Below are 26,178 nucleotides of genomic sequence, written 5' to 3' on the forward strand. Positions count from 1 at the left end.
TACTGCAAATGTTATAGTAATTTTTTTTTAATACAAAGCAGATAAAATTTAAAAAGTGATGTGGCAAAAACCACCCTCCTCTTGCTGACTGGCTTCAGTGGTCCCCAGTGGCACGTTTGCCATTTGTAAGGACGACATCATTCTAGGCTGCTTGCTACAGGGAGTCCACGAATTCCACTCGCGCCCATTACGGCCGCACCCAAGAACCGTGCAATGTAATCTCAAAGTGCATGAGCGTATGGGCAAAGCTGTGTGCACACTTATGCTGGCGGCAACAACAGGTAGCCTTTTGAGAATTTCAGACCTTCATGGATCTGAAAATCTAGTCCTGGAAACTAGATTTAGAAGCACTCGTTTAATAAATAAGTAAAAAAAGTTTAGTTGTGGCACCAGCAAGAGAACTTTAAGGAAACAGCGTAACACCCAAAAGGCTTTGGAGTGCTTGACAAGAGGTAATGTGAGAAGCACCGTTTTATGCACATGTAAGATAACTTTCAGTGAAATCCTAAGCAGAGTTACAGAGTATCTCTGCTTAGGATTTCACTGTCAGCTTGACGCGCAGCTACAGCATTTCCCCAGAGTTCTATTATTTCCCAGCACACCAAAAGCAGCACATACTTCAGCTTTGGTATCTGAAATGCACAAAAGCAGAAGTTGGCCTGGAGAAACAAAAGGAAAAGGAAAATACCATACTTTCCCCCCTTTAACAACATGACTGGCCTCAAGCCGTTTTGGCAAGGCGATATCCTGCTGCGCAGAAGGGGAATCTGCAGGAAGGCTTAAATTGCAGAAAACAAAAAAGAAAAAAAGGCCTGCTGTCTCAACTAAAGTACCCACGCTTTGCCAACAGAAAGAAAGTGAACTGATGGTCGTCTGACATTCTTTCTGTTAACAAACATTACGTCCTTCGTGCACTTTGAGTCATGGTCAACGGCATTAAAATCTTCCGTTTTACACATATCTGAGGCCACTATGGTTCTCCATCAACCCTCCTCCCCGAGTCCCTGTGCCAAGCAACCTGCCGACAGCAAGAGTTGAAGGGCTACATAGTTAATGCCAATCAGTGTCAATGGGAAACACCAGCCAAGTTAGCGTCATCCGCCTGACGAAGGGCCTCTGCGTCCTGGTCGCCACGTACAAGACCCACCACCTTCTCCAGAGAGGGGGTTGAAACCTGGGATGAGAGAACAGCAAGATTTTGTCACATGATCTGTCCTGGGAAATAAGGAAGTAGCAGTCAAACACAGGAGTCAGAGAGAGAGGAGGAAAAACTATGAATTATTGGAACTAGAGGGAACAGTTAAAGCAAGACAATCATATTTATTATATCATCTGGCTGCCTTTCACTAACTGTACCTCCGTGTGCAGTTTTGCATGACCCTCCCACTGAGTGCACTACAACAATGCAAAACACAGCAGTATATTTTTGTACTGTGCAGGATTTAATGTATACTATAAATACTTTGGTTGCAAACTTGTGTTACTCATCGCATGTGTGGGTAGCATGCTCTTTGCCTAGGTATACATTCAGTACACTTTTGCAATTACCTGAATTCGCTGCACACGTCTACCTATTGATAGAGATTTTATTACCTGGGGAGGCTCCACGGACCAAAAACTTAATGACTTTTCATCTCACAGAAGACAGCAACATTTGCTGGATGCAGGAGCCTAATTTTCTCTATACACAGAGATTATTTAGTTTTGTTTATAAAACCGTTACAATTTCACAAAGCTTTTAAAATCAAATAATGAAAGAAGGGCAGGTGGTGGGCGAGAAAAGGATCACTAGAGAAGAAAAAAGTAAAAGAAAGGATGAGGAACAGCAATGGGGAATACAGCAGTGGCAGGTGAGAGTTTGGTGGGGGAGAAGAGGCAAAAGGTCATACTCTCTCAAGTTTTGTGTCAAGGTAGGTCTTAGAAGTGGATGATGAATTTCTTTTCTATGCTGTCCAGATAGATGAGAAGATGCCATATATCAGAGGGACCAACTAACACCCAGTCCATACATCAGAAAGGAGTTTAAACTCTCTCCCCAAAGAGACAAGACAGTGTTTTTTATCTTCCCAGTGCTGCATTATCAGTCTTTTGTTTCTCAGCTGTCCAGCTGCCTTTACTTTTAAAAACTGTTCAGACTACATGAGTGATCTCTGCCCTAGAAACTCCACAGTATATGAACCACAGTAGGAATGTGCAGAAACATTGACTGCGTGAACACATTTAATATTCCGATGCTGATACAAATACAGCCGCTTCTCTGCTTTTTCATGAAGCCCAAGGATAGGTGAACTTGACATTCTATGGCAGAAGTCCCCGACATGGTGCCCAAGGGCAAAATTGTGCCTACCAACTTTTCCTTGAGCATGTCAGGAATATTGAGAAAGTGGGTGGGGCCAGGTAGGGCTTTTGCCCAGCAGGGCTTCCGATTGACCATTGGAGATTTCGAGGCAGCTTGTCATTCCAGGGTTAGGGAATATCACACAGAAGCATGGCATAGAGGTCCAAAGTGCTGGACCAGTATCTGGGAGATGTGGGTACAATTCCCACCCTGCCATGGAAGCTCACTGGGTGACCTTGGGCCAGTCACACACCCTAACCTACCTCACAGGGCTGTTTCAGGGAAAATTGGAGAAGAGCTATGGAAGAAAGGAGGGCTATAAATGAAGTAAATAATAAAGAAGGTGCATTCCCAGTGCATCAAAATCAGAGATTTTTTTTTGTCAGAGATTTGACAACTGCTGTCAACCAGTAGCAGCCAACCCACACTTCCTGCTTACCACCACTTCGTAAAGGCTTTTTCTCAGACTTCGGTTTTGGGGCAGCAGCTGACGTTGAAGGCCCAGCGTCAGGTTCCTCCTGTCCAGAGAAGATGACAGTCAGCTCCTAAGCTGCAAGGCCTCTTCATTTGGGTATCTGACCCACCCCCACTCCCCCAACCCAAAGCCAAGACTTACCGCCGGGCTCTGTCCTAGAGGCGGCTTATAACTTTGGCCCAGTTTCATGCTTTCCCACTTGGCTATTTTCTGCTTTCTCTTCTCCTCTTCACGCTATGATACAAAGGAAGATTTAAGTTATAGAGGTTAGGCCCGGCCTGCTCAATTCCCATAACCCAGAACCGCCCCCCTCCCCACAAGTCTTCTGTCAGAAAGAGGAAACATATTGGTGGGAGGGGAAGAGAAGAAAAAACATGCTGAAAAACATTGCCAGGCTGCACTACACAGTGGATCGTGCAGCAGTTCTCATCTGGGGGAATACTTTCATGTGACATTAAGACTGAGGGGCTGAAAGATTTCCTAAACGCCCCCCGCATTTACATTCTGTTACAGTTATTATGCAGCAGGGAAAGCTCTCCACCCGGAAGGAACCTGGGAAAAGCAAGAGTTTGCTCTTTCCCTTCCATACAGGAAGGAAGTAGACAAATGAATCAATCTCTGCCCACTTGCATATCTCTCCTGTTATTTTCTTCTCCCTGATCCAGATCCTCCGTTCTTCGGGAAGACAGCGTGGTTAACTAAGATCATATCACGTTCATGGGAGAGATCGATCCATTCACAAGAACTGACTTGGTACATACAGCCTTGGTCAATCGAGGTCAGACTTGTCTTGCCTGACTCATGTTGGCTCTACAGGGTCTCAGGCAAAGGTCTTCCTCATCATCTACAACCTGATGCTTCTTAAAAAACCTGGAGATTAAACTGGGGATTTCCTGCATTCAGAGCAGGTTTCTGCCCCCTGAGCCACGGCCTTGTCCTGGTTTTACCATTTTCACCCTACACAGAGAAAACACCATATGGAAACACTGCCTTTCAGTTCCGGCTCGCCTTGAAATTTAACAAGCAACTGAGGCCCATCCCTGACATTTGTTTAAAGAGTTCAAGGCACAATATAAAACCAGCTACAAAAGACAAAACAGGTGTGAGACAAAAAAACGCAGATTACAGAATAGCGTATTAAGAACAAAGAAGAAAAAGAACTCCATTTTCACAAACGTTTGCTTGAGAAGCAGACAAACCCCCCAACTAGCTGGGACGATTACCTCTTTCTGTTTTTCCCTGAACATTTCTGCTTGGGCATTGAATTCTTCCTGCATCTTCCGGCGGGCTGCCATCATAGCTTCCTCTCGTTTAGCGACAGCATCAGGATCTAACTCAAACAAACAAAAGAGTTATCGAAAATGTCCACCTTTGAGATGAGAGAGAGATCTTTGCACTACCATAAGCAGCACAGGACATTCTAGAAGCATTGAACATTGTCTCCATTTTACTGACAATATTCCTTTCCTTGAGTTTGATTAAAGCTTTTTGACTAAAAGTCTTGAGCAGTCAAAATCTGTTAAGAATCATCATCTAGACACAACACTAAACCAGTTAAAGAATCTTGCAATAGAGATGGAGATCTGTCAGTTAAAAGGAGTAAAACTAGATCATGATGTGAGATGAATGGAAAACTATTTTAATACAGCATTAAAAACCTATTTCTAAGGTTAATAAAGAGGACACTCCAGCAAAGTATATATTAAAATACCGATTTTCCACGGATAACAACCACAAAGGCAGTCTGAATAAGAAATCTTTCTTAACCTTGCCTTCGTAACAGGAGTGGGCTGCACATTCAAACGAGTTAATAAGAAAGCTTTGAAATAATTTGGGGAAGTTCGATAAAAAACTGAAGAAGGCAATGATTTTGGTGGGGGAATACCAAAAAATAAAGACGAACAAACCCTGAAGGAAGTTGCAGTTAGTCAGTTCTGCCTTCTGCCTTTAATTAGACTGCTTAAGTGGTCTAACTTAAAGCTACAATTCTAGCATAAGAAGCAGCGATGTGCTAGTTCAAAATTCCGATGAAGACATCCGAGAACAAAGTCTTATAGTGACGGCAGAACTGAGTGCAAACAGAACTACCCAGCTGTGTAGGGAAAACACAGTGAAACTGCAGTTTCTATCTGCAATAAACACCTGAGCCAATAAGAAGCACGACCACTGAAAATATTACGTGCCCTGTTGCAGGAGGAACTGTCAAGTGTTTGCTGCATCTGGCAAAGGCAATCCAGCCCTCCCTTGGTTCCACCTGGGAGCATCTCCTGGCACAATTCAGGTTATGCTTCAGGAGGACAGCAGTGTTGGTTTGCAGTAGAAGAGCAAGATTCGGGTTCAGGAGCACCTTAAGAGACCAACTAGATTTCCAGGGTGTGAGCTTTTGAGAGTCAAAGCTCCCTTTGTTAGACAGTTTATGGACCTGAATCTTGCTCTTAGGTTATGTTTTCTATCTTCTTCCCCCCTTATAAACCAAATACAATCAGGACTGATGATGCTTTCAAACACAGGATGTCCCTGGTACCATCCTGAAGGCTGTTCTGCTCTGTACAGAAGCAGATTATTGTTCCAGGTTTCTTACCCTCCGCCTGGCTTGTTTCTCTAGAAGAAAGTGAATTGCCTGCTTTTCTACAGACATCTGTATTGTTTTCACTGAGTTTACTTGGCTGTACAGAATTGTAATATCATCAGTGTGTATTTGTGTTCCTGTATGTTGCTTAGAGGATTCTTTCACAGATACAAATACCTAGTTTGAGACATAATTGTTCTATTCATTATTCTTGATTTTAGGGCATTGTTAGTTTTGTTTCTGCCAGAAAACAAGAGTGACAGATCCCTGCCCTGAGGAGGTTACAAAACATCTCAAATCCATACAAACCGTAGGCAGGTGGAGGTGAGCGGACTTCGCGGATCTTTCTGGGGAGATTTTGTGCAAGCACGTATAAAGCAATAAGGCCGATGAGGATGAACCAGCCATAGTCTGCAAACAGTGACCACACTGGGAGGAGAAAGGAAATAATTAGGAAAAAGCTTGAGTATTATTTACTTCATTTATACCCCGCCATTCTCTTCAAAGGAGAGTCAAAGTGGCTTACATCATTCTTCTCTCCTCCATTTAATCCTCTAACTCTAACAATGGTAAAAGGTAATGGTAGTCCCCTGTGCAAGCACTGAGTCATTACTGACCCATGGGGGGATGTCACATCACGACGTTTTCTTGGCAGACTTTTTACAGGGTGGTTTGCCATTGCCTTCCCCAGTCATCTAAGCTTTACCCCCAGGAAACTGGCTACTCATTCTACTGACCTCGGAAGGATGGAAGGCTGAGTTAAACTTGAGCCGGCTACTTGAACCTGGCTTCTGCCGCGATTGAACTCAGGTCGTGAGCAGAGCTTAGACTGCAGTACTGCTGCTTACCGCTCTGCGCCACGGGGCTCTTAACAATGGTAAAAGGTAAAGGTAGACCCCTGTGCAAGCACCGAGTCATTACTGACCCATTTAATCCTTACAACTCTAACAATGAAGGGCACAGAATTAGGACAAGGGAGCATATGCACGAGGAGGGCGGATGGGTGTCAATTTCTCTACACTAGCCACAAAAGAGTAAAATGCTAGGGCAATTACAATATTCTAACAAGCCATCTTCTTACTCCGGCATTTCTAAATATCTACATTAAGTTTCTAGTCTGTAGCCAACCAGAAGTCTAAATTGTCAAGTGGCAGAATGGAACCTTCTTGCCTCCTACCATGACCCACTGATCTGTTTGTGGAGGACAGAGGATCCCGAGAAAAGAAATAAAAGGAGTCTGCAGCAGAAATTGGGAATTGATGGAAACGACCTCTCTGCTGGAAAATTGAGTTTGGATCCAATCCCATATAGCTGCAAGATAAATGTGTAGGTGTTATTGTTGAAGGGCTAAACATAAATATGAATAATTTAAGTTAAACCAAGGAACTGGCAATCCATCACACAATCTGTCCAAACTGTGCAGCTAAGTCAATATGGTGACACTGATTCTACAGATGTTTCTAGGAAACAGAGTTAATTAAATTCAGTAGGCTTACTCTATAGTAAAAGTAAATGGGACTGAAGGCTAACTCTCCTACCCTTTCTTTAAGACAGTTCATTTCCTACTCTCAGAGGAAGGCAACTGAAGCAAGGATGTATTGCGGATCCTTATAAGGCAGCTTCTGCCCTCAGGAAATGGACACTATAAACTTGTTTAAGAAGGAAGTTGATACATTCTCTTGCCCTCCCAGAAAGTAGGCCTTACACCCCTCTTTGCCCCAGAACAGCAGCCTTGCTGGATTAGGCCAGATCTGATCATCCTGTTTCAGTCTTTGGGAATACCATCCCACTTTAAACAGTATCCTATTTCAGCATTTGGGAAGCTCACAGGGAGAGTATGGAAAGAGCTGGTGCAGCATGAGAACAGAGACTGAGCTCCAATTGCGGAAAATGGCTCCCCTTTTCTATGAGGGTGCCTCATCACCTGGAAAGAGATGTAAACATTCCGGAATTTTTGCAAGCGAGTGAAAACTCTGTTTTCCTGTTTTGTTTCCCCCTCAAAAACACAAACATTGTGTAGGGAAAAAATGAAATATATGCAATACCTTTTTCCAAATCTAAAAAAATTCTTTGTTTTCCACAATCAAAGCTGCAAATATACTAGAGCGCTAACTACAAAGTACTAAATAAAAGCTACAAACTGCGGCACTCTACACGAAGGTCACCAGAAAAGAGCAAGAAGCAATCGGCGAGCAAAATATAGGCCCCATACGTTGCTCTCATTGTCAATATCCTCTAGGTATAGAAATGCATCATTCATTTGAGCACTGTATACATTTAGAGCATGCAAAGGAGTTATTCTTCTCTAATTCTGTAGACTGTTTTACATAAAAATTTTTATATCACCCACCTTGAGTAAGGCAAACTTTGTCTTTAAAAGCACTTTACTCATTTCAAAATGTCTGACTGTTTCTTTCCAGTGCTCCCCGCCCCCATCTTTTCACATCTCTGCCTGGCACCGACTTCATTTTCTTTAGAGCACCAAATGAAAGCGTTTCTTTTTCCAGAGGATTTTAGGGCACCTCCTTCATTAAACTGCTGCCCCAATGCTTTTAAATTATATCACGTACCCTTCATGCTTTTATTTTTAAATCAAGGGTTGTTGCACCTTTCAGCCATTTATATATATTATTTATTATATTATTCCTATGACATTATTACCAAAAACACTTTGTAGCAATAATAACAATGACATCCGATTTGTATACCGCCCTTCAGGACAACTTAACACCCACTCAGAGCAGTTTACAAAGTGTGTTGTTATTATCCTCATGAAAATCAATACCGTTTCCATCACGTGCCCCCCCTATTTTTGAAATAAGCTGTATTTATTTAATACATTTTTAACCCCGCCCTTCTTCCAAGCAGCTCTGGGCAGCAAACAATGGTCTGCCCTTCTGTTTTATTCAAACAACAACCCTGTGAGGTAGATGAGCCTGATAGGGAAAAGTGATTACCCTACCTCATAGAGTTGTTGTGGGGAGGATGCAATGGAGGCGGGAGAACGAGGCAAGCCGCTCTGGGTCCCCATTGGAGAGAAAGGCGGAGAATACACAAAGCAAATGAATAAATAAAACAGCGGAGTCACAGCTGTACATCCACTACCCATGAGGCAGACTGCTCCTGCACATGGAGGCTCCATTTTCGGCTCCCGCTCCACCCACAAACTTGAGGCTGCCGCTCCTCACCTGCGGCGACAGCGAAGTTCTCCACGGCGGGCTTGTGGAGCGGAGGGTCGACCATCTCACGGGCTCCGACACCGACCCGGACCGACCAAGGCGGAAGTACGCGTCAGCTGTATCCGGGTCCTCTCCCCCTCACCCTGTGACGCTAGCCAATGAGAAAGCAGCACCTCAGAGGTCTCTCTTCCCAAGCCAATAAGGGCACAGGAGGGAATCGGCCAATAGGGAGGAGGAAAAGGAAAGGGGGCGGGACTCAAGGAGCTGGAATAAAAAGGCAACCAATCAGGGCAGGGCGGGGATGACAGGGCAGAAAGTGGAAATTTGCACGTTTCGCTGGAGGGGCATTTGAAAGCGAGGGAAGTAGGGTTGCCAACCCCCAGGGGGGTAGCTGGGCATACCCCAGAATTGCAGCTTGACTCAATGGTATAGAGATCGATCCCCCAGGAGAAAATGGATGTTTTGGAAAGTGGACTCTAAGGCCCCTGCCCAAACTCTGCCCTCCCCAGGTTCCTCCTTCACATCTCCAGGAATTTCCCAACCTGGAGTTGGCAGTCCTAGCTCAGGGAAAGGAAAAACCATTTTTCTTCTTCTGCTCAGATGACAATTCAATAATGAACTAGCAGCTCCCCCCAGCTCAGGTTCTCACCCCTTAAGAATGTAATCATATACTATAAGGGTTTTACCTGGGCGATTCCAGCTAGTCCACAGTATGGAAGAGGAGACACACACCTGCAATTCGGCCTCAGCCGCTGCCTTCTCACTTGTAAGGACAACTGTGCTATTCCCACATAAGTGGGTGACAAAACAGAAACATCAGCTCCTTTGTGGGAGAGCTGTTTGGTGTATGCCACATCTTCAAGTGACAAATGTATGTCAACACACCCTGACAGGTGGGGAACAGAGATGGAAGTGAATCATATAAAAACCCCTACTAAGATTACGCTGACCCTTGGGTTTGTGTAGTAGTTAGCAGTGTGTGACTAGGATTTGGGAGATCCAGAATTTTAGCCAAATTGTAATTTTATGTAATTTTTATGGGTTTTCTGCTACCTTCTGCTGCTTCCTTTTTATCACTCTAGCTTTAAATTTTCAGCTTTATCTTGCCATATAAATACGTATTTTATGTTTTAACTCTTGTTAACATGGTGTATATGCTGGTATGTTATGGCCTATGGCTACAACAATAAACTATTACTAAGGGATGGGCACCCTTGGGCCCATCACCAACTCAGCCTAGTCTACCTCGTTGAGCTGTTGCAAGGATATAATGGAGCAGGGGAGAACAATGTTGTATTGGGTCCCCAGTGTGGGTGTGGGGAGAACGTAGACTATAATTACCAAAATAAAGTGTTAACAGGGACTCCCAAAGTTAAAACTCGGTATTATTCGCAACCTATTTGTACACGAATGTCTCCCAGGCTTAAGATGCCAATGTTGTCCTTCGTTTTCTTCTTTCTGCTGCTCATTGTTTAATAGTGCACGTTTTGAACAGAAAGGACATAATGCCTCCTTTTGTGCAGCAATCAGAATGTCTGACTAGGATCTGAGAGACCCAGACCGCAAACCTGCACCCATGGAAACTTGCTGGGTTATCTTGGGCCAGTCACACAAACTCAGCCTAATCTCACTGCACTGTTGTGAGGATAAAAGGGAGGAGGGGCCAGTGGGGTCTCCACTGATAAGCCAGTATATAAATAACGTAAGTAAATCAACAGCTGATTTCAGAGATGCCAGGTTGTTCTCTTGCACTGCAGCTCAGACTGAAAACCTGCATTGTGTGCAGAAGAGCCATTTGAAAGGCTTTCAGGCCACTGGTGTTAGGAATACATTTCCCCGCCGGGGACCCTGAAGACCTGCTGCCATTCAGAGCAGACAAAACTGAGACTGACATTAGCACTGAAGACAACGCACCTGCACAAAAAAAAAGACCTTTTATTCGTACTTCAAAATGTACAGTATAAAATTTACAAGGTACGGTTCAATTCACATAAACCAACAGAGCCTCTAAACAAAAAATAGCCTACTCTAGCATTCCGGCTGAAGCCCACTCAAATGTGTCAACCAACAACGGTACAACAGAATTCTGCACGCTCTCCAGAGGCAGAAAACGTTTCATGATCCATTGGCCATTACGTCTTCCTCCATCTCTTCTTCAGGTTCATCTGACGGACCTACACAATAGAGAGTTAATTTGATGATGCTTTATTCTGCCCACTGATTGACAACCCACCCCATTGGTTTCAGGAATAACAAGATCCTTCTCTCACACTAACAAAAACATTTCTTAAGGTTTGATTTGTGTGTGCGTGTAAAGTGCCATCAAGTCACAACTCATTTCTGGCGAACCCAGCAAGGGGCTTTCAAGGCACGTGAGAAGCAGAGGTAGTCTGCTATTGCCTTCCTCAGCAGAGTCTTTCCAGGTGGTCTCTTATCCAAGTACAGACCCTGCTTAGCTTCCGAAATCTGATGAGATCGGGCTATACCATGCTGCCTTCTCTAAGGTTTGATTTACTTGTCAAAATCAGCTTATTTGACTCTCTGCACTAGGTGCATTTCCAAATCCTTAAAGCTGTGAATTATAAAAAAAAATTCAAGTGCAAAAAGCTCAGAACAAAAGTAATGGAAGTATGCATGCTTAACAACAAATCTTAAAATCGAGACGGTAGGCCTGTCATACGAGAAAGATGCAAGACCGGAGCCGGCCCGAGTGTGATCCTGAGGAGCAGCAGCAGGAAAAATAGATGGAGTGGTGTCAAATAAGAGGACTCCTGAACATGTTCAAGGAACCTCAAAGGTCACACTAAGCAGGAGAAACAGTCATCAGGTAAGCAAGAATAACCAGAGTGTAGAAGATAGGGTAGCAAGCTTTGGAGCACAGACTGAAGACAAAAATGGTGAGACCGATTCTTCTGAAGAATATAGGAGTGGTCTCTTGGTTGTTACAACAATATGGGATGAAGGAGGCCATGAAAAAATTGTAAAGCCGCAGAGGTGAGAATGTGTCTGATGCCCAGACTTAAGTAACTGTTTGCTACTGCCAAGTGGTGCTCAGCCAACTTGAAGAGCAGGATGCTACTGCTCACCTGCTTTGCGGTCTCGGCCGGGTATCTGTCCTGCCTGCAGCAAGCCTTTGAGCCGCTCTACTTCAGCCAGAGTTGTGGCATTAGCAATGGCATTCTTGCAGAAAAGGAAAAAAAAATCATTTTTAGTCAGGCAATCTTCACCGTAGTCTAATTAATGCACGAGAACATTAAGCGTATTTCACACAAAAGTACACACTATACACTAGCCACAGCAGCCAGATAAAATTTGCAACAAGGCTCTCCTGTACTCTAAACAGAACGCTCAAGGTTGTTAACGAGAGTAATGTAATTTGGTGCCAGAAGTAGGGTATGGTTTTAGCACCTGTAACCTTTAATGTTTGTATTTAAATTTGTATCATATTCAATTCCCATGCCCCCCACCACCACCTCTTTTAGGAACAGAGTTACAATATTCTAAAGCATCTCAAGTTAGCTTTTTGCTAAGGAGAAGGTACACAATCACCAGATGAGATGCACAACCCCTTGTCAATGTGCTGGCACACACAAAAATGTTTTAACGATGGCAGTTATACGGCAACAGTTGTCATGTCTAACCCGGTGGGCAAATAATAACATGCGATTTATATACCGCCCTTCAGGACAACTTAATGCCCACTCAGAGTGGTTAATAAAGTATGTCATTATTATCCCCACAACAAAACACCCTGTGAGGTGGGTGGGGCTGAGAGAGCTCCAGAGAACTGTGACTAGCCCAAGGTCACCCAGCTGGCTTCAAGCGGAGGAGTGGGGAATCAAACCTGGCTGTCCAGATTAGAGTCCTGCCGCTCTTAACCACTACACCAAACTGGGTCTCACCCATGCCTCACCCATTTCACATCTTTTTGTCTGAAAAGCTGTTTTCCCTGGTAAATTTCTTAATGGCATTACCTTGATGGCTTCAACATCTCCTGGGGAGGGCCCTGCTTTCTTTTTGTCTGTTGGCAAACCAGCACCTGGGTTGAAACTTCAGAGGGAAAAGAGCATCATTAGAACACAAAGGGAATTTCATTTGCTCCTCCGAGCTTCCAAAGAGAAGTTCTCTGGAAGCCCTGATTTCAATCAAGTGTAGTATCTTATCTTTGTTAACAAACTGATACAGTGAAGGAAGTCTCCTTCAGAAACACCAGCAATATGGGGCCTTCCCACTGCCCAGCTTTGTACATTTTCTCAAGCCAAAGGCAAATTGTGGGGGTAATTTAAGCTGCTCCTTTTGATGTACAGGCGAACAAGAAACTTCTTTTGGAAAATGGTTACTTGTCTGCCGTTCAAATCTTGGCACATTAGGGATGGCATGGGGCAGCTGCTGGTTTTCTGACTGCCCACGAGCCTTTCAGTTCATTTTGTCACCCATGCGCAACTGCAGGAGGTGGTGGTGGTGTTTCTGAAGGCGGCTGCCAGTTTTCAAAGTGGATTATCTGTGTCTTACGTTTTGGTTCTCCTGGCAATATCCTTTGCAAGCTGTGCACCCCTCTTGCCCTTGAACATTTTCTCTGCCTCCTGACGCTCCTACAGCGATACCACACACACACACACAAAGTTAATGCAACATCAACACAATTGAGGACTCTGTGCAGAGCCCCCCACAACCAAGGAAACAGTGTAACAACATAGCAGTGATGGACAGAACGTTAAAAGGGATGCCAGCTTCAAGATTAGGCCTTTAAGGTCAGGTGAACCGAATCGGGAAACCTCCTCAACAGACTTGTTTTCTGCTTCCCTCAGGTGGAGAGGGAGGCCGTGGAGTTCTCTCAAGCACCGAGTAGTATTGCTTGTCTGATCAAATATTTGTCTTCAAACTGCAGGTATCTCCCTCTAGGATACCAGAGGGACCAAGTACAGCCAGCCAGATTTGGAAATATGGTATGAGAAACTGAATCGAGCTTTCCGTGCCAAGATCAGCTTGCCCTGCTACAGCCCTACAGATATAAGGGCTGGCTCCAAAGGTCATTTTCTGCTGGAATAAAGCACTTCTACCAGTGGACAAAACTTCTTCCCACCATGAGCTTCCTGGAATGCTGCTCCTGGGGAACAGAAGATGCTTCGGAATAGTGGGATGAGTGGGAATGCTACTCTGCAGTTGAAAGATTCAGCTTGAGAATTGCCCAACCACACTGTCCATTGGCAGAAAATGACTGATGGGCCCAAGCCACAAGGATTTAAACATCTCCATAGCTGTTGGCTCAGCAAACACATGGTGAAATACAAGAAGGTGACAGAATGCTACAAGGGGCTTAACAGTTTCATTTGGACTGACCTATGCCGGCTGGGGATGGCAGACACTCTTCCTCTGCTCATACTTTTATGCTCCACAATACAAATGAACTTCCAAACCTTCACACCCACAATGATACAACACACCATGTCCAAACCAGCCCTTATGTAACACTGCAGTTAGGAACTGACTTAAAGGTCCCAATTAGATAAAACCAACATTCTCGGACAAATATTGTGTAAGTGCCAACAAACTTACTTTTAATTTCACTTTCTGGAAGTCCAGCACTCTGACTTGTGGAGCCTTGTAGATGATGTACAGCCTATAATGCTTCTTATTTGTTACAGGGTTTCTCAAAAGACTAAGGGAGGGGGGGAAAGGCGAGAAAGGTATTTATGCAATTTAGGTCCATGCACAGTTGAAGAGAAGCCTTTCCAGTGAAGGATTCGTCATACAACTATTCTCAGATGTAGCTTTTGTTTATAGTATGACAGTATTCACAATTACATTAAAGTTAATCAAGGGCTTTGATGATTTAGAAATTCATCGGTTATCCAAAGCTTATATTTATTTATTACACAAAAAGTATACTTCACCTTTCTGCCTTTATAAAGGTTACCAAAATAACATACGTAAAACTGCGTCTTAAAACCGATAAAAATCAACAAATAGACATCATTGCAACAATTAAAACCAGAGCTAAAATACATACAAAACCAAAACCTACAATGAAAACAATGAGCAGGAACAAAGGCTCACTAACAGAATACCAAAAATTAGACTCAACAGGAACAGAATGGTGAAAAGGGGCTTATTTCGAACACAAATTAGAAGTCCTATTTGGCATTATCCACAAAGATGCCAAAGAGATAATAAACACAACGTAAGAGTTCAATATTTGTAATTACTTATCAAAATGTTCAAGTTGAGGTGCTCATGTTACACCTCATACAAGTGTCAATGAAATACAGCCATCGGTGCTGCAGCCAACATAAAAGACCCCAGAAAAAAAAAAGTTGGGAATAAATTATTGCTCCCTGCCTTCCACTTCCTAAGTGGCCTGCTCTTTGTCCCAAAAATCTTCTCTGAAAATCTGCAGGGCCATGCAAACAATAACACACCTGGAAATGAAACAGTGAGGGAGGATCAGGTAAAGTTGCCTTCTCTCTCCTGCACAAACTCAAGCCATGAATGGAAAGGAGAGAAGGAAGTTCTGCCCAAAGCAACTTGCAAACCACGACAACAAGCCCGGGGACCTCACCCAGTGGTACGTTTGGTTTGGCCCTAACCCTCAGAAAGGATTTTCAGGATAAACCACTTCAGGGTAAATTAGAATATGACAGCAGTAAAAAAGGGAAAGCACAAATTGTTTGATTCAAAAGTTTTGCATTGACATTGATATCCGTTAGAAAGCAACAGAAAGTGAAATTTTCACTCCATGGTGGAATGCTTGTAAGGATGAGGCTAATGACGTGTGCTGCAAAACTCCAGGGCAGCTACAGAAGAAGCCCTGCTACGCATGAAGGTCACTTTTGTCTCTCTGCAGAGAGATTCTTCCAGTAGGGCATTGTCCAGTGGACCTCTGCCTGTGTGTCTCTGCCTGTGTGTCTCACTGGCAAAGCCTGGACCAGTTGTTTTCGCTCAAACTAACCTTCTTTGAAGGGGGAGTGGAAGGGGAGAACAACATATTATCTATTCTATACGTATATTTTTAAAAGTGATGTGTTTATGGCATGAAGACTAGAAACTTTTAGGAAAATAAAGCAGATGCTCTCAGAAGGCGGCTGAATATTGACAAGTTTTAGTTACAAGGCAGAAAGACTAAATTTGTGCACAGAAATGAAGGTGTGTCATACCTCAGGTAAGTCAGAGATTTAATAGTTGCCAAGGGATCTAGGTCGCCCTGAAAAAGAGGAAAAGAAAATTGGTAGGTTTCAAGCCATGTATAATTCACGAGCAAGCCAGAAAACTGCCATAATCCTGTCTTCAAGGCCAGTTGATTATGCTTCAGAATAAGAATGATCAAGTTCATTTCAGACTCCTTCATTTAAGAATGTCTATGCTTAACACACATGATGTGAAACAAGTGTCTCAACTATTCTGCTTCACGTTGTAAAAGCAAGACAACTGATCCAAAATTCATCCAAGCAGGGCTTTTTTTCTGGGAAAAGAGGTGGTGGAACTCAAGACCACACAATGACATCACTTTGGGTCAGCTGGAACAAGGGGGGGGGAGAGTTTTTTAAAGTTTAAATGGCCCTCGGCAAAAATGGTGGCGCAGAGGGCAATCTAAACTCCCCTTTGTCTGGAGATCAGGGGGCGGGGCCACCGGCCATGTGACCATTTTTAAGAGGTGCCGGGACTCCGTTCCACTGCGTTCCTGCTGAAAAAAAGACCTTCATCCAAGTCCACTTAATAAGAATGCTTCTTATTTGAGGTCTCAGGGCTTCTACTTTACAGTTTGTCTTCCCTTGGATAGGGACATCTTCCACAGGGAAGCCAACTCTAGCCAATTTCAGCACGAGCAGTCTTGCTTTCCTACTGAGATTAAGAAACTGGCCTGAAATACCAGGAAAATCTTTGTTTTGTTGTGCATACACAGAAGTTATTAACATCAAGCTTAGACTACTGGAATCTTAGCAGTGTAAACAAACGCAAGGTTTCCCAGCTGCCACTGAAGGCATACGGCCAGTTGCTCTCTATAAACATAACACGCAAACGCAAACTGAGTGGCAAAGGGGAAAAAAGCTACCACCCATAGTTTTGTTTCTTTTTGTAAAAAAGTATAAACAGAATCCCAGGGACTGCTAAACTGTGACTCACTATGACCCTCTTCTGTGTAAACAAAATTACAATTAAAAGCCACAAATGTGCCAGTAATGATGCAAGAAGAGGAACACCACCAGTCAAAACGACTAGCGGTTTGGGAAAAGACTCTAGCCCCCCCAATACCCAAATAGTGTTTCTCATGGCAGAATGTGGCCATAAGCATCAAAAGCTATTAGACTTGTAACAAATCAAAACGGGGCTTTGTCAAGAATATTTTTCCTTCAGAAACTATTCAGATTTACGATCTTTTACATTCCAGGAATTTCTCAGACCGCACACACCATTTTATTATATGACAACTTTGCCGTGCTCTTGGGTGATCCTCGTTACCGAAAGTGGCAGAGAGGAGAGCTTTATATTAATTGAGATTTAATAATATTTATGCAAGTTTTGATGCTTGTAATATTACATAATTACTTTGGGGCAGTTGAGACTGATGTACTTAAAATAAGCACGCTACTGTTGTCCTCTTTGGCAAACCCATTTCCTTGCTCAGACACAAAGGAACCAGCAGTGGCTGCAGATACGCAATCTGTAAGGCTCCAAGTGTGGTGCTCCCAGGGACCTTAGACTGAGGGAAGAAGCAGCTGCGTGGCCAAATGTTAATGGGGGAAGACGACTGTTTACTCAAGAGGGAGAAGAGTTGATAGCAGAGGCCATGAAACTGCAAACAATGATCTCGGCCACATGGTTATTTTGGCGCTCTGTGCTTAGCAAAATCTGCCCCCCCCCAAGACAATTTCCTTTATTGTTTATATCTGCACATATGCAAATCTTAGTGAGCAGAGAAAAGGATGCTGGCAACCAACAGAGAGCTTTTTCCTCCTCCATAATACTACAAAGTGGGGGGCACCAACTGAAGCTGATGAGCAACAGGTTCAGGATAGACAAAAGGAAATACTGCTTTTCTCAACGGGTAAAGGAACTATGGAATCCACTGTCAGAGGAAATAGCAGTTGCCATGAGCGTTGAAGGCTTTAAAAAGGGATTAGGCAAATTCATGGAAGAGAGGTCCATCAACAGCTACCACCTATGGTGAGTAAAGTGAACCTCCATGTCCAGAGACAGTTCAAAATACCAGTAGTAGGAAGCAGCATTAGGCAAAAGCTTTTGTCTCTGTGTTGTTATTTTTGACCCTCCAGGGCAACTGATTCATTGCTGCACGAAAAGGATGCTGGACAGATTCAGCAGGGCTCTCTTCTTATGCTCTTTGTTGAAAGGTCTACTTTCTCTTTAAGGTTACCAAAAAGGAGAAGCCACACGCCCCTGACCTCAGAGAATCAACTGAAAGAGGTCGGGAAAAGGGTTTTCCTCTGAGGGCCACTGTAATCGCAGTAGACAATGCTGAGCTTGATAAGCCAATGGGCCAGCTTGGCATAAGACAGTTAACTTAGTAAAATGCAAATTTGCTAACAAACTGTTCGAGATAACAAGACAGGGATGCCCAGCTGCAGGCACTATCGAGTCTGTGGCACGGTGGAAGCTGACAAAAGCCACTGCTAGTTCAGAGATGTGACCCTAAGAAGAGCAAGCAACATGCTCAGGTTCGTATGCCTCATTTGCAGACCCTATCTGCATCAAAGAGCAGCCAAGAATTAATTTCCACTTTCAGTTTCTTTCCAGGGGTCAGACCCTGCTTCACCACCCTTTCACTTGAACTTGGCAGCAATGGAAGTTATATGCCACCCAGAGAAGCCGCTGAAGCTTTGAAGGTTGCTTGTCCTTCAGACATCAGCATTGTTTTAAAATTGTGTGACAGCTGCCCATCAGAAGTGGGCCACTGTACAGGCGCATGTGTGTGTGTACACACACACACACATGCAACCACCACCTCATCACTGCACTGTCAAAGAGTGTTTTCCTTGTCCTCCCGTGTCTCCTTTTCAAAGATTTACAATTCAGGCACCCGCTTTCACTGCCAGCATATAAAGGGAAACACCAAGTGAGAGAAGCCAGATGGGCAGTACTGATGGTACACATATTTCCAATTCCCCCAAACTATTATACAAGCACCAACACTTCCATGCATGCCCATAACCAACAGAAGATAGTTCTTATTTTTTTTTATCTATCACCTCTCTCAATCACGTTCCATTTACAGAAAGCAGCTACATGAAGCTTGGAGGGGGAAAAGGACTGTTTAGCTTTTCTATTAACAAAGCTCTATAAAAGAAAGTCATATTCACGTACGCTGTGCCCCATCTTATGCACCAAGAATGAATCAACTGCACAGGCAACTGCTCTCTAATACGGGGGATATTTTTAACACGTCAAAAAATCAATTATATTAAGGAACAGCAGAAAACAGGGCAGAACTAAGCTCAGGGAATTCTGGTTCAAACCCTGAACTAACATCTTAAGGGTTAAGTCAACCGGCTTAGCATTATTTCAACTTGCTCTGTCGTCTCCTCAACTTACCAGCTCCATGATGTTGTTGTTGGTAAGAATGAGCTCCTTCAGATTGGGCAAAGACTGTTCAAGGCCTTCCCCTATTCGGCTAGAATAACAGAGAGGGAAGGAAAAGAGAATCATAGGATTAATTGAAGATGAGGCACATTATTTTGCTCCAAACTCAGCAGTCACTTTTCTTTAGCTCTATGTGGCAAATCATGTAAGTGGTTTGATCAGCAGCCAATAGGATAACAAGCACCCAAAAAAGGGCTGTTGAAATAATCACCTTAACCTGTTGTTGTTCATCAGCAATGTTTTCAGCCTTCTCAACAGGGGAAACCCATCCAACTTCCGAATCTCGTTGTCAGAAAAGTCAATGGTATCAAATTGATCCAGGGTGGCACCCAAGTTCTCAATTACTGGAATTTTATACCCTGGGAGCATCATGTGGGAAAAAGTGAGAGGAAAGTTAGCTGCAGCCAACAAAAGACTCCCCTGTTCCTGCCAATTTTTCCACGGGAGAGCATTGAAAAAATCCTATGAAATATTTTTTCGTTTGGAAAGAATAAAACACTTCTTAAGACAAGGTATTTTATGAACAATGTACAGCTTGAAAGAGTTTGACCTTTTCCAATGGAAAAATTAGTAGATACAAGGGAACACTGGAAAAAAACCACAAAAATATTCACTCTTTTTAAGTGAGAAAAAACCTTGTCTTATAAAGCATTTCATTCATTCCAAAAGTACAGTATGAAAAACTCTAAGGACCTCCTCAATGTTTTACAATAGAAAAACGGGGAAATCTTGGTAAGTGCTAAACAAAAAACACTCATACTGCAGCTCTAACATTGTCAAGATTTTTTAAAAATATGTAAATAATTTTGGCAACAATTAATATATTATAAATGTTGAATGATAATGACATTCTTAAGCAATTCAGTGTTAAAGTGTAGCTTACTATTTAAACATGCTGGCAATATTACCTATTATACCTCTATGGGGGACTTTCTGTCCAAATAATGCAGTTTTGTTTACTCCAGAATTTGTTTCCCACCTTTTACATTTTCCATACCTCAGATGGCAAAAATTAAAGATACATGTGCTGTGGTATCGTAGAGTGCAAAAATATGCAACTCTCTCCAGAGCACTATAATAATAACAGTGTGCTTATATATACACCACTCTTCTAGACAGATTAGGGCTCACTCAAAGCGGAGAACAAGGTCAGCATTATTACTGACCCCACTATACAGTTACAGAGCTGGGGCTGAGAGAAGTGGTTTACCCAAGGCCACCTACTGAGCTCATAGCAACAGAGCAATTCAAACCAGAAAAGCGCAGTTTTGCCACCCAACCACTATGTTATAGCAGCTTTACAGACAATTATTGGTTACGTTTGCAATGTTCCTTTTTAAAAAATTAAAATATTTATACTTTTAAATTCCATTAAACATGCCAAACAGTGCAATATTATATGTTAATTAAGTTCTAAATTACATCTTTTATGCTGCTCAACCAGTAAGACATTTAGGTTTCATAGGAAAATACGGTTGCCAACACCAGCTTGGGAAATTCCTGGAGATTTTGGCAGCGGATGGGGTTTGGAGAGGAAAGGGGCCTCAGTGGGGTATAATGCCATAGAGCCCAGCCTCCAAATTTTTTTTATGTCATTTCTAGCCAGCCTTTCTCACTGAGATTCAAGGCGGATTACAGTGTGAGATTAGTACAGTCAATAGCAGGAACATTTCCATAAACAAGCAGCTATTTTCTCCAGGGAAACGGATCTCTGTAGTAAAGAGTAGTTGTAAACTGATCTCTGTGGTCTGGAGCAGTTGTAATTCCGGCTCTCCAAGTCCCACCTGGAGGTTGGCAACACTAGAGAAAGTGTTGTAGATTTCCCCCCCCCCCTCCCCCGCCTTTCCCACTTTTTTAAAATGTTGGTGCTTTCAGCGGCTTCAAAATTTCTAAAATTTGTACACCTGCTCTCACCCCATGACTTAAGGACGAAAAATATCCCCCTTCCCAACTGCCCACTATCAGGCTAGTCAACCCTGGCCCACAAAAGCCAGATATGACCCTCGCGGGCCACCGTCACCACGTAACTACGAACTTCGCATGCCGCCTCAGGCCTACTACGGCCATGCCCAAATGCCCCCTCGCTTTCTCCTCACCGCGTAGGTCCAGCTCGCGGTCCCGGACGGCGTTGGTGTACTGCGCCGCCTGCTCGATGAGTTCCGCCGTCAGCTTCACCATCTTGCCAAACGGGACACGGCCGTCCACCCCGCCAGGAACGCCGTGAATAAATACGCACGCGCACCTCCGTCTCGCCGCCGGCACGCAGCCTGAAGAATTGAGCACCGAGATACGGATCAAGGCATGAGCAGTCGGGCGCCGATCTTCATTCTGGGGATGCTGCCCTGTCGCCATGGCAACGATAAAAGGCTTGGGATTTGGAACGAAGAAGGAGCGGGATGTACTAAAACGAATGACAGGACTGCCCATTGGAAATAATGGGAGAGGCTCGAATGCCCATAGGAAATAATGGGAAACTGGAATCCCCATTGACTTGCATGGGCTCCATTGAAACACATTAGAGCAAAAAAAGAGGTGCAAAGAAAACGTGGAATGGATTTTGAAGGAAAGTGTCTGGGCTCAGATAACCTGTTCTGGGACTGGATTGACAGGTCCCATGCTGGAATGGCGGCCCCTGGATGTGCCAGAAGGGCTCTGGGACTGGAATGACAGGCCCCTGACTAGAATGACGGGCCCTGGGTGTGACAGAAGGGCTCAGGGACTGGAATGACAGGCCCCTGACTGGAATAACGGCTCCTGGATGTGCCAGAAGGGCTCGGGGACTGGAATGATAGGCCCCAGACTGGAATAACGGCCCCTGGGTGTGCCAGAAGGGCTCTGGGACTGGAATGACAGGCCCCAGACTGGAATGATGGCCCCTGGGTGTGCCAGAAGGGCTCGGGGACTGGAATGACAGGCCCCTGACTGGAATGACGGGCCCTGGGTGTGCCAGAAGGGCTCTGGGACTGGAATGACAGGCCCCATGCTGGAATGACGACCCCTGGGTGTGCCAGAAGGGCTCTGGGACTGGAACGACAGGCTCTGTGCTGGAATGACGGCCCCTAGGTGTGACAGAAGGGCTCAGGGACTGGAATGACAGGCCCCTGACTGGAATGACGGGCCCTGGGTGTGCCAGAAGGGCTCTGGGGCTGGAATGACAGGCCCCATGCTGGAATGACGACCCCTGGGTGTGCCAGAAGGGCTCTGGGACTGGAACGACAGGCTCTGTGCTGGAATGACGGCCCCTAGGTGTGACAGAAGGGCTCAGGGACTGGAATGACAGGCCCCTGACTGGAATGACGGGCCCTGGGTGTGCCAGAAGGGCTCTGGGGCTGGAATGACAGGCCCCATGCTGGAATGACGACCCCTGGGTGTGCCAGAAGGGCTCTGGGACTGGAACGACAGGCTCTGTGCTGGAATGACGGCCCCTAGGTGTGACAGAAGGGCTCAGGGACTGGAATGACAGGCCCCTGACAGGAATGACGGGCCCTGGGTGTGCCAGAAGGGCTCGGGGACTGGAATGACAGGCCCGTGACTGGAATGACGGCCCCTGGGTGGGCCAGAAGGGCTCTGGGACTGGAATGACAGGCCCCTGACTGGAATGACGACCCCTGGGTGTGACAGATGGGCTCTGGGACTGGAATGACAGGCCCCATGCTGGAATGACGGGCCCTGGGTGTGACAGAAGGGCTCAGGGACTGGAATGACAGGCTCCTGACAGGAATGACGGGCCCTGGGTGTGCCAGAAGGGCTCTGGGACTGGAATGACAGGCCCCATGCTGGAATGACGGCCCCTAGGTGTGACAGAAGGGCTCAGGGACTGGAATGACAGGCCCCTGACAGGAATGACGGGCCCTGGGTGTGCCAGAAGGGCTCGGGGACTGGAATGACAGGCCCGTGACTGGAATGACGGCCCCTGGGTGGGCCAGAAGGGCTCTGGGACTGGAATGACAGGCCCCTGACTGGAATGACGACCCCTGGGTGTGACAGATGAGCTCTGGGACTGGAATGACAGGCCCCATGCTGGAATGACGGGCCCTGGGTGTGACAGAAGGGCTCAGGGACTGGAATGACAGGCCCCTGACAGGAATGACGGCCCCTGGGTGTGACAGATGGGCTCTGGGACTGGAATGACAGGCCCCATGCTGGAATGACGGCCCCTAGGTGTGACAGAAGGGCTCAGGTACTGGAATGACAGGCCCCTGACAGGAATGACGGCCCCTGGGTGGGCCAGAAGGGCTCTGGGACTGGAATGACAGGCCCCTGACTGGAATGACGACCCCTGGGTGTGACAGATGGGCTCTGGGACTGGAATGACAGGCCCCTGACTGGAAAGACGAGCCCTGGGTGTGACAGAAGGGTTCGGGGACTGGAATGACAGGCCCCATGCTGGAATGATGGCCTCTGGGGTGCCCGAAGGGCTCTGGGACTGGAATGACAGGCCCCTGGCTGGAATGACGGCCCCTGGGTGTGACAGAAGGGCTCGGGGACTGGAATGACAGGCCCCAGACTGGAATGACGGCCCCTGGGTGTGCCAGAAGAGCTTGGGGACTGGATTGACAGGCCCCATGCTGGAATGACGGCCCCTGTGTGTGCCAGAAGGGCTCTTGGACTGGAATGACAGGCCCCAGACTGGAATGATGGGCCCTGGGTGTGCCAGAAGGGCTCTGGGACTGGAATGACAGGCCCCTGACTGGAATGACGGGCCCTCGGTGTGCCAGAAGGGCTCGGGGACTGGAATGATAGGCCCCTGACTGTAATGACAGCGCCTGGGTGTGCCAGAAGGGCTCGTGGACTGGATTGACAGGCCCCATGCTGGAATGACGGCCCCTGGGTGTGCCAGAAGGGCTCTGGGACTGGAATGACAGGCCCGTGACTGGAATGAAGGCCCCTGGGTGTGCCAGAAGGGCTCTGGGACTGGAATGACAGGCCCCTGACTGGAATAAAGGCCCCTGGGTGTGTGAGAAGGGTGCTGAGACTGGAATGAAAGGCCCCTGACTGGAATGACGGGCCCTGGGTGTGACAGAAGGGCGCTGAGACTGGAATGACAGGCCCATGACTGGAATGACGGCCCCTGGGTGTGACAGAAGGGCTCGGGGACTGGAATGACAGGCCCTGACTGGAATGATGCCCCCTGGGTGTGCCAGAAGGGCTTGGCGACTGGATTGATAGGCCCCATGCTGGAATGACGGTCCCTGGGTGTGCCAGAAGGGCTCTGGGACTGGAATGACAGGCCCCTGACTGGAATGAAGGGCCCTGGGTGTGCCAGAAGGGCTCTGGGACTGGAATGACAGGCCCCTGACTGGAATGAAGGGCCCTGGGTGTGAGAGAACGGCTTGGGGACTGGAATGACAGGCCCATGACTAGGGGTGTGCAAGCCAAAAATTTTCGGCTATAGCCGAAAGTAGAAAGCCGAAAGAAGATTCTCTATCGTTAAAGCCGAAAGCCGAAACAAGAATCTCTTTCGGCTTTCGGCTTTCGGGATTCTTTCGGCATTATTTCGGCATTCTTTCGGCTTTTTTCTATGGGAAAATGCCTCCGTCTTCCAGGACGCCTGGAGGAGGCATTTTCCCACCGAATAAGCCCAAAATTGGTGGGAACCTTCCTCTAACCCTTCTCTAACAACCACCCAAGTTTCAGACAGATTGGACTTTGGGGGGCCATGTTATGGCCCCCCAAAGCAGGTCCCCCCATCCTCCCATAAGAAAGCGAAGGAGCAGCATATTGTTAGCATGCTGCTGCTCATCTTTCTTCATTATTTCCTATGGGGAAAAAATGAAGAGGCAGGCTTCCTTTGCCAGGGGTGGCATTTTGCATGCAAAATGCCCCCTTACCCTCAGGGGCCCTTCTCCCACCCCTCCTCCCACCCCCCACCAAGGCTCAGCCTGCTCCCACTTGGGGGGGGCCATTTCATGGCCTCCCCAAGTAGGTGCTCTAATCTCTACCACTGACAGCTGGGGGAGGCTTGTGTTGCCAGGGGTGGCATTTTGCATGCAAAATGCCCCCCAACCCTCTGGGGCCCTTCTCCCACCCCTCCTCCCACCCCCCACCAAGGCTCAGCCTGCTCCCACTTGGGGGGGGCATTTCATGGCCTCCCCAAGTAGGTGCTCTGCTCTCATCTCTACCACTGACAGCTGGGGGAGGCTTGTCTTGCCAGGGGTGGCATTTTGCATGCAAAATGCCCCCCAGCCCTCTGGGGCCCTTCTCCCACCCTTCCTTCCACCCTCCACCAAGGCTCAGACTGCTCCCACTTGGGGGGGGCCATTTCATGGCCTCCCCAAGTAGGTCCTCTCAGCCCCTAAAGCCCACCCCTTACAGCCCCACACAAACCCAATTCCCCCCCAGCTGCCACACACAGACCCAAATCCCCACATTAGCCCCTCACAGACCCAAATCCACCCCCACCTGCCCCACACCCATAACCCCAGGAACAGGCTGGCAAAGGCCAGCCCTCTCCCTTTGTTCCCTATGCTGGGAACTTCTAAACTCTCTTTCCCTGGGCAATTCTGCACAGCCCAGGGGTGCCACAATGGTGGGCACACTTCTGAGTGCCAGCTGGTCCCTGTGAAAGAGCACCTGAACCACAGACACCCTCCCTCAAATTCCCCCACCACCTACAGAGATGGCTGGCCAGCCAGCCCCATTGTTCCCTATGATGGGAACCAACTGCACAACAAAGAATAAAACAAGAACAACACAAAATAAAGTTTTAAAAAAATTATTTTCTCCCTTCCAAAGTACAAGTAGGCAAAGCATTATGACACATTACACCAGCAGTCCCCCCACACAGAAAAATTAAAACAAAACTCACTTAACATCAGAGAATCACAAAACAACGATTCCTGTCAAAAACACTTTATTTCTTGAATAGCTTTAGGTTACACAGCAGGGGGGAACACCAAAGGGCATGGCAGCACTATCTTACACAAAAATAACACAACTCACTTAACATCAGAGAATCACAAAAGCACAATTCCTGTCAAAAACACTTTATTTCTTGAACAGCTTTAGGCTACACAACAGGGGG

At 46.1% G+C, this 26,178-nt stretch overlaps 2 protein-coding genes across 3 annotated transcripts; both read right to left on the reverse strand.

The window, feature by feature from the left end:
* SELENOS (selenoprotein S) lies at window positions 1-8,679 on the reverse strand. Of its 2 annotated transcripts, none has more exons than XM_055002756.1 (6): window positions 8,571-8,679; window positions 5,692-5,811; window positions 4,037-4,143; window positions 2,955-3,047; window positions 2,778-2,856; window positions 1-1,174 (listed from the first exon to the last, which is right to left on the reverse strand). In XM_055002756.1, the coding sequence occupies exons 1-6, from the start codon at window positions 8,623-8,625 to the stop codon at window positions 1,095-1,097; spliced, it is 534 nt and encodes a 177-aa protein (XP_054858731.1). In that variant the 5' UTR covers window positions 8,626-8,679; the 3' UTR covers window positions 1-1,094. The 2 variants fall into 2 exon arrangements, with proteins under 2 accessions (XP_054858731.1, XP_054858732.1); XM_055002757.1 differs by lacking the exon at window positions 8,571-8,679 and adding an exon at window positions 8,488-8,563.
* Window positions 8,680-10,482: 1,803 nt separating this feature from the next.
* On the reverse strand, window positions 10,483-21,407 carry SNRPA1 (small nuclear ribonucleoprotein polypeptide A'). The gene is made up of 9 exons (XM_055003014.1): window positions 21,251-21,407; window positions 19,366-19,513; window positions 19,107-19,185; window positions 15,716-15,762; window positions 14,118-14,220; window positions 13,074-13,153; window positions 12,536-12,611; window positions 11,648-11,741; window positions 10,483-10,735 (listed from the first exon to the last, which is right to left on the reverse strand). The coding sequence occupies exons 1-9, from the start codon at window positions 21,330-21,332 to the stop codon at window positions 10,677-10,679; spliced, it is 768 nt and encodes a 255-aa protein (XP_054858989.1). The 5' UTR covers window positions 21,333-21,407; the 3' UTR covers window positions 10,483-10,676.
* Between the last annotated feature and the right edge of the window lie 4,771 nt (window positions 21,408-26,178).

This window comes from Eublepharis macularius, chromosome 18 (assembly GCF_028583425.1).
Source record: "Eublepharis macularius isolate TG4126 chromosome 18, MPM_Emac_v1.0, whole genome shotgun sequence".
Lineage (NCBI taxonomy): Eukaryota > Metazoa > Chordata > Lepidosauria > Squamata > Eublepharidae > Eublepharis > Eublepharis macularius.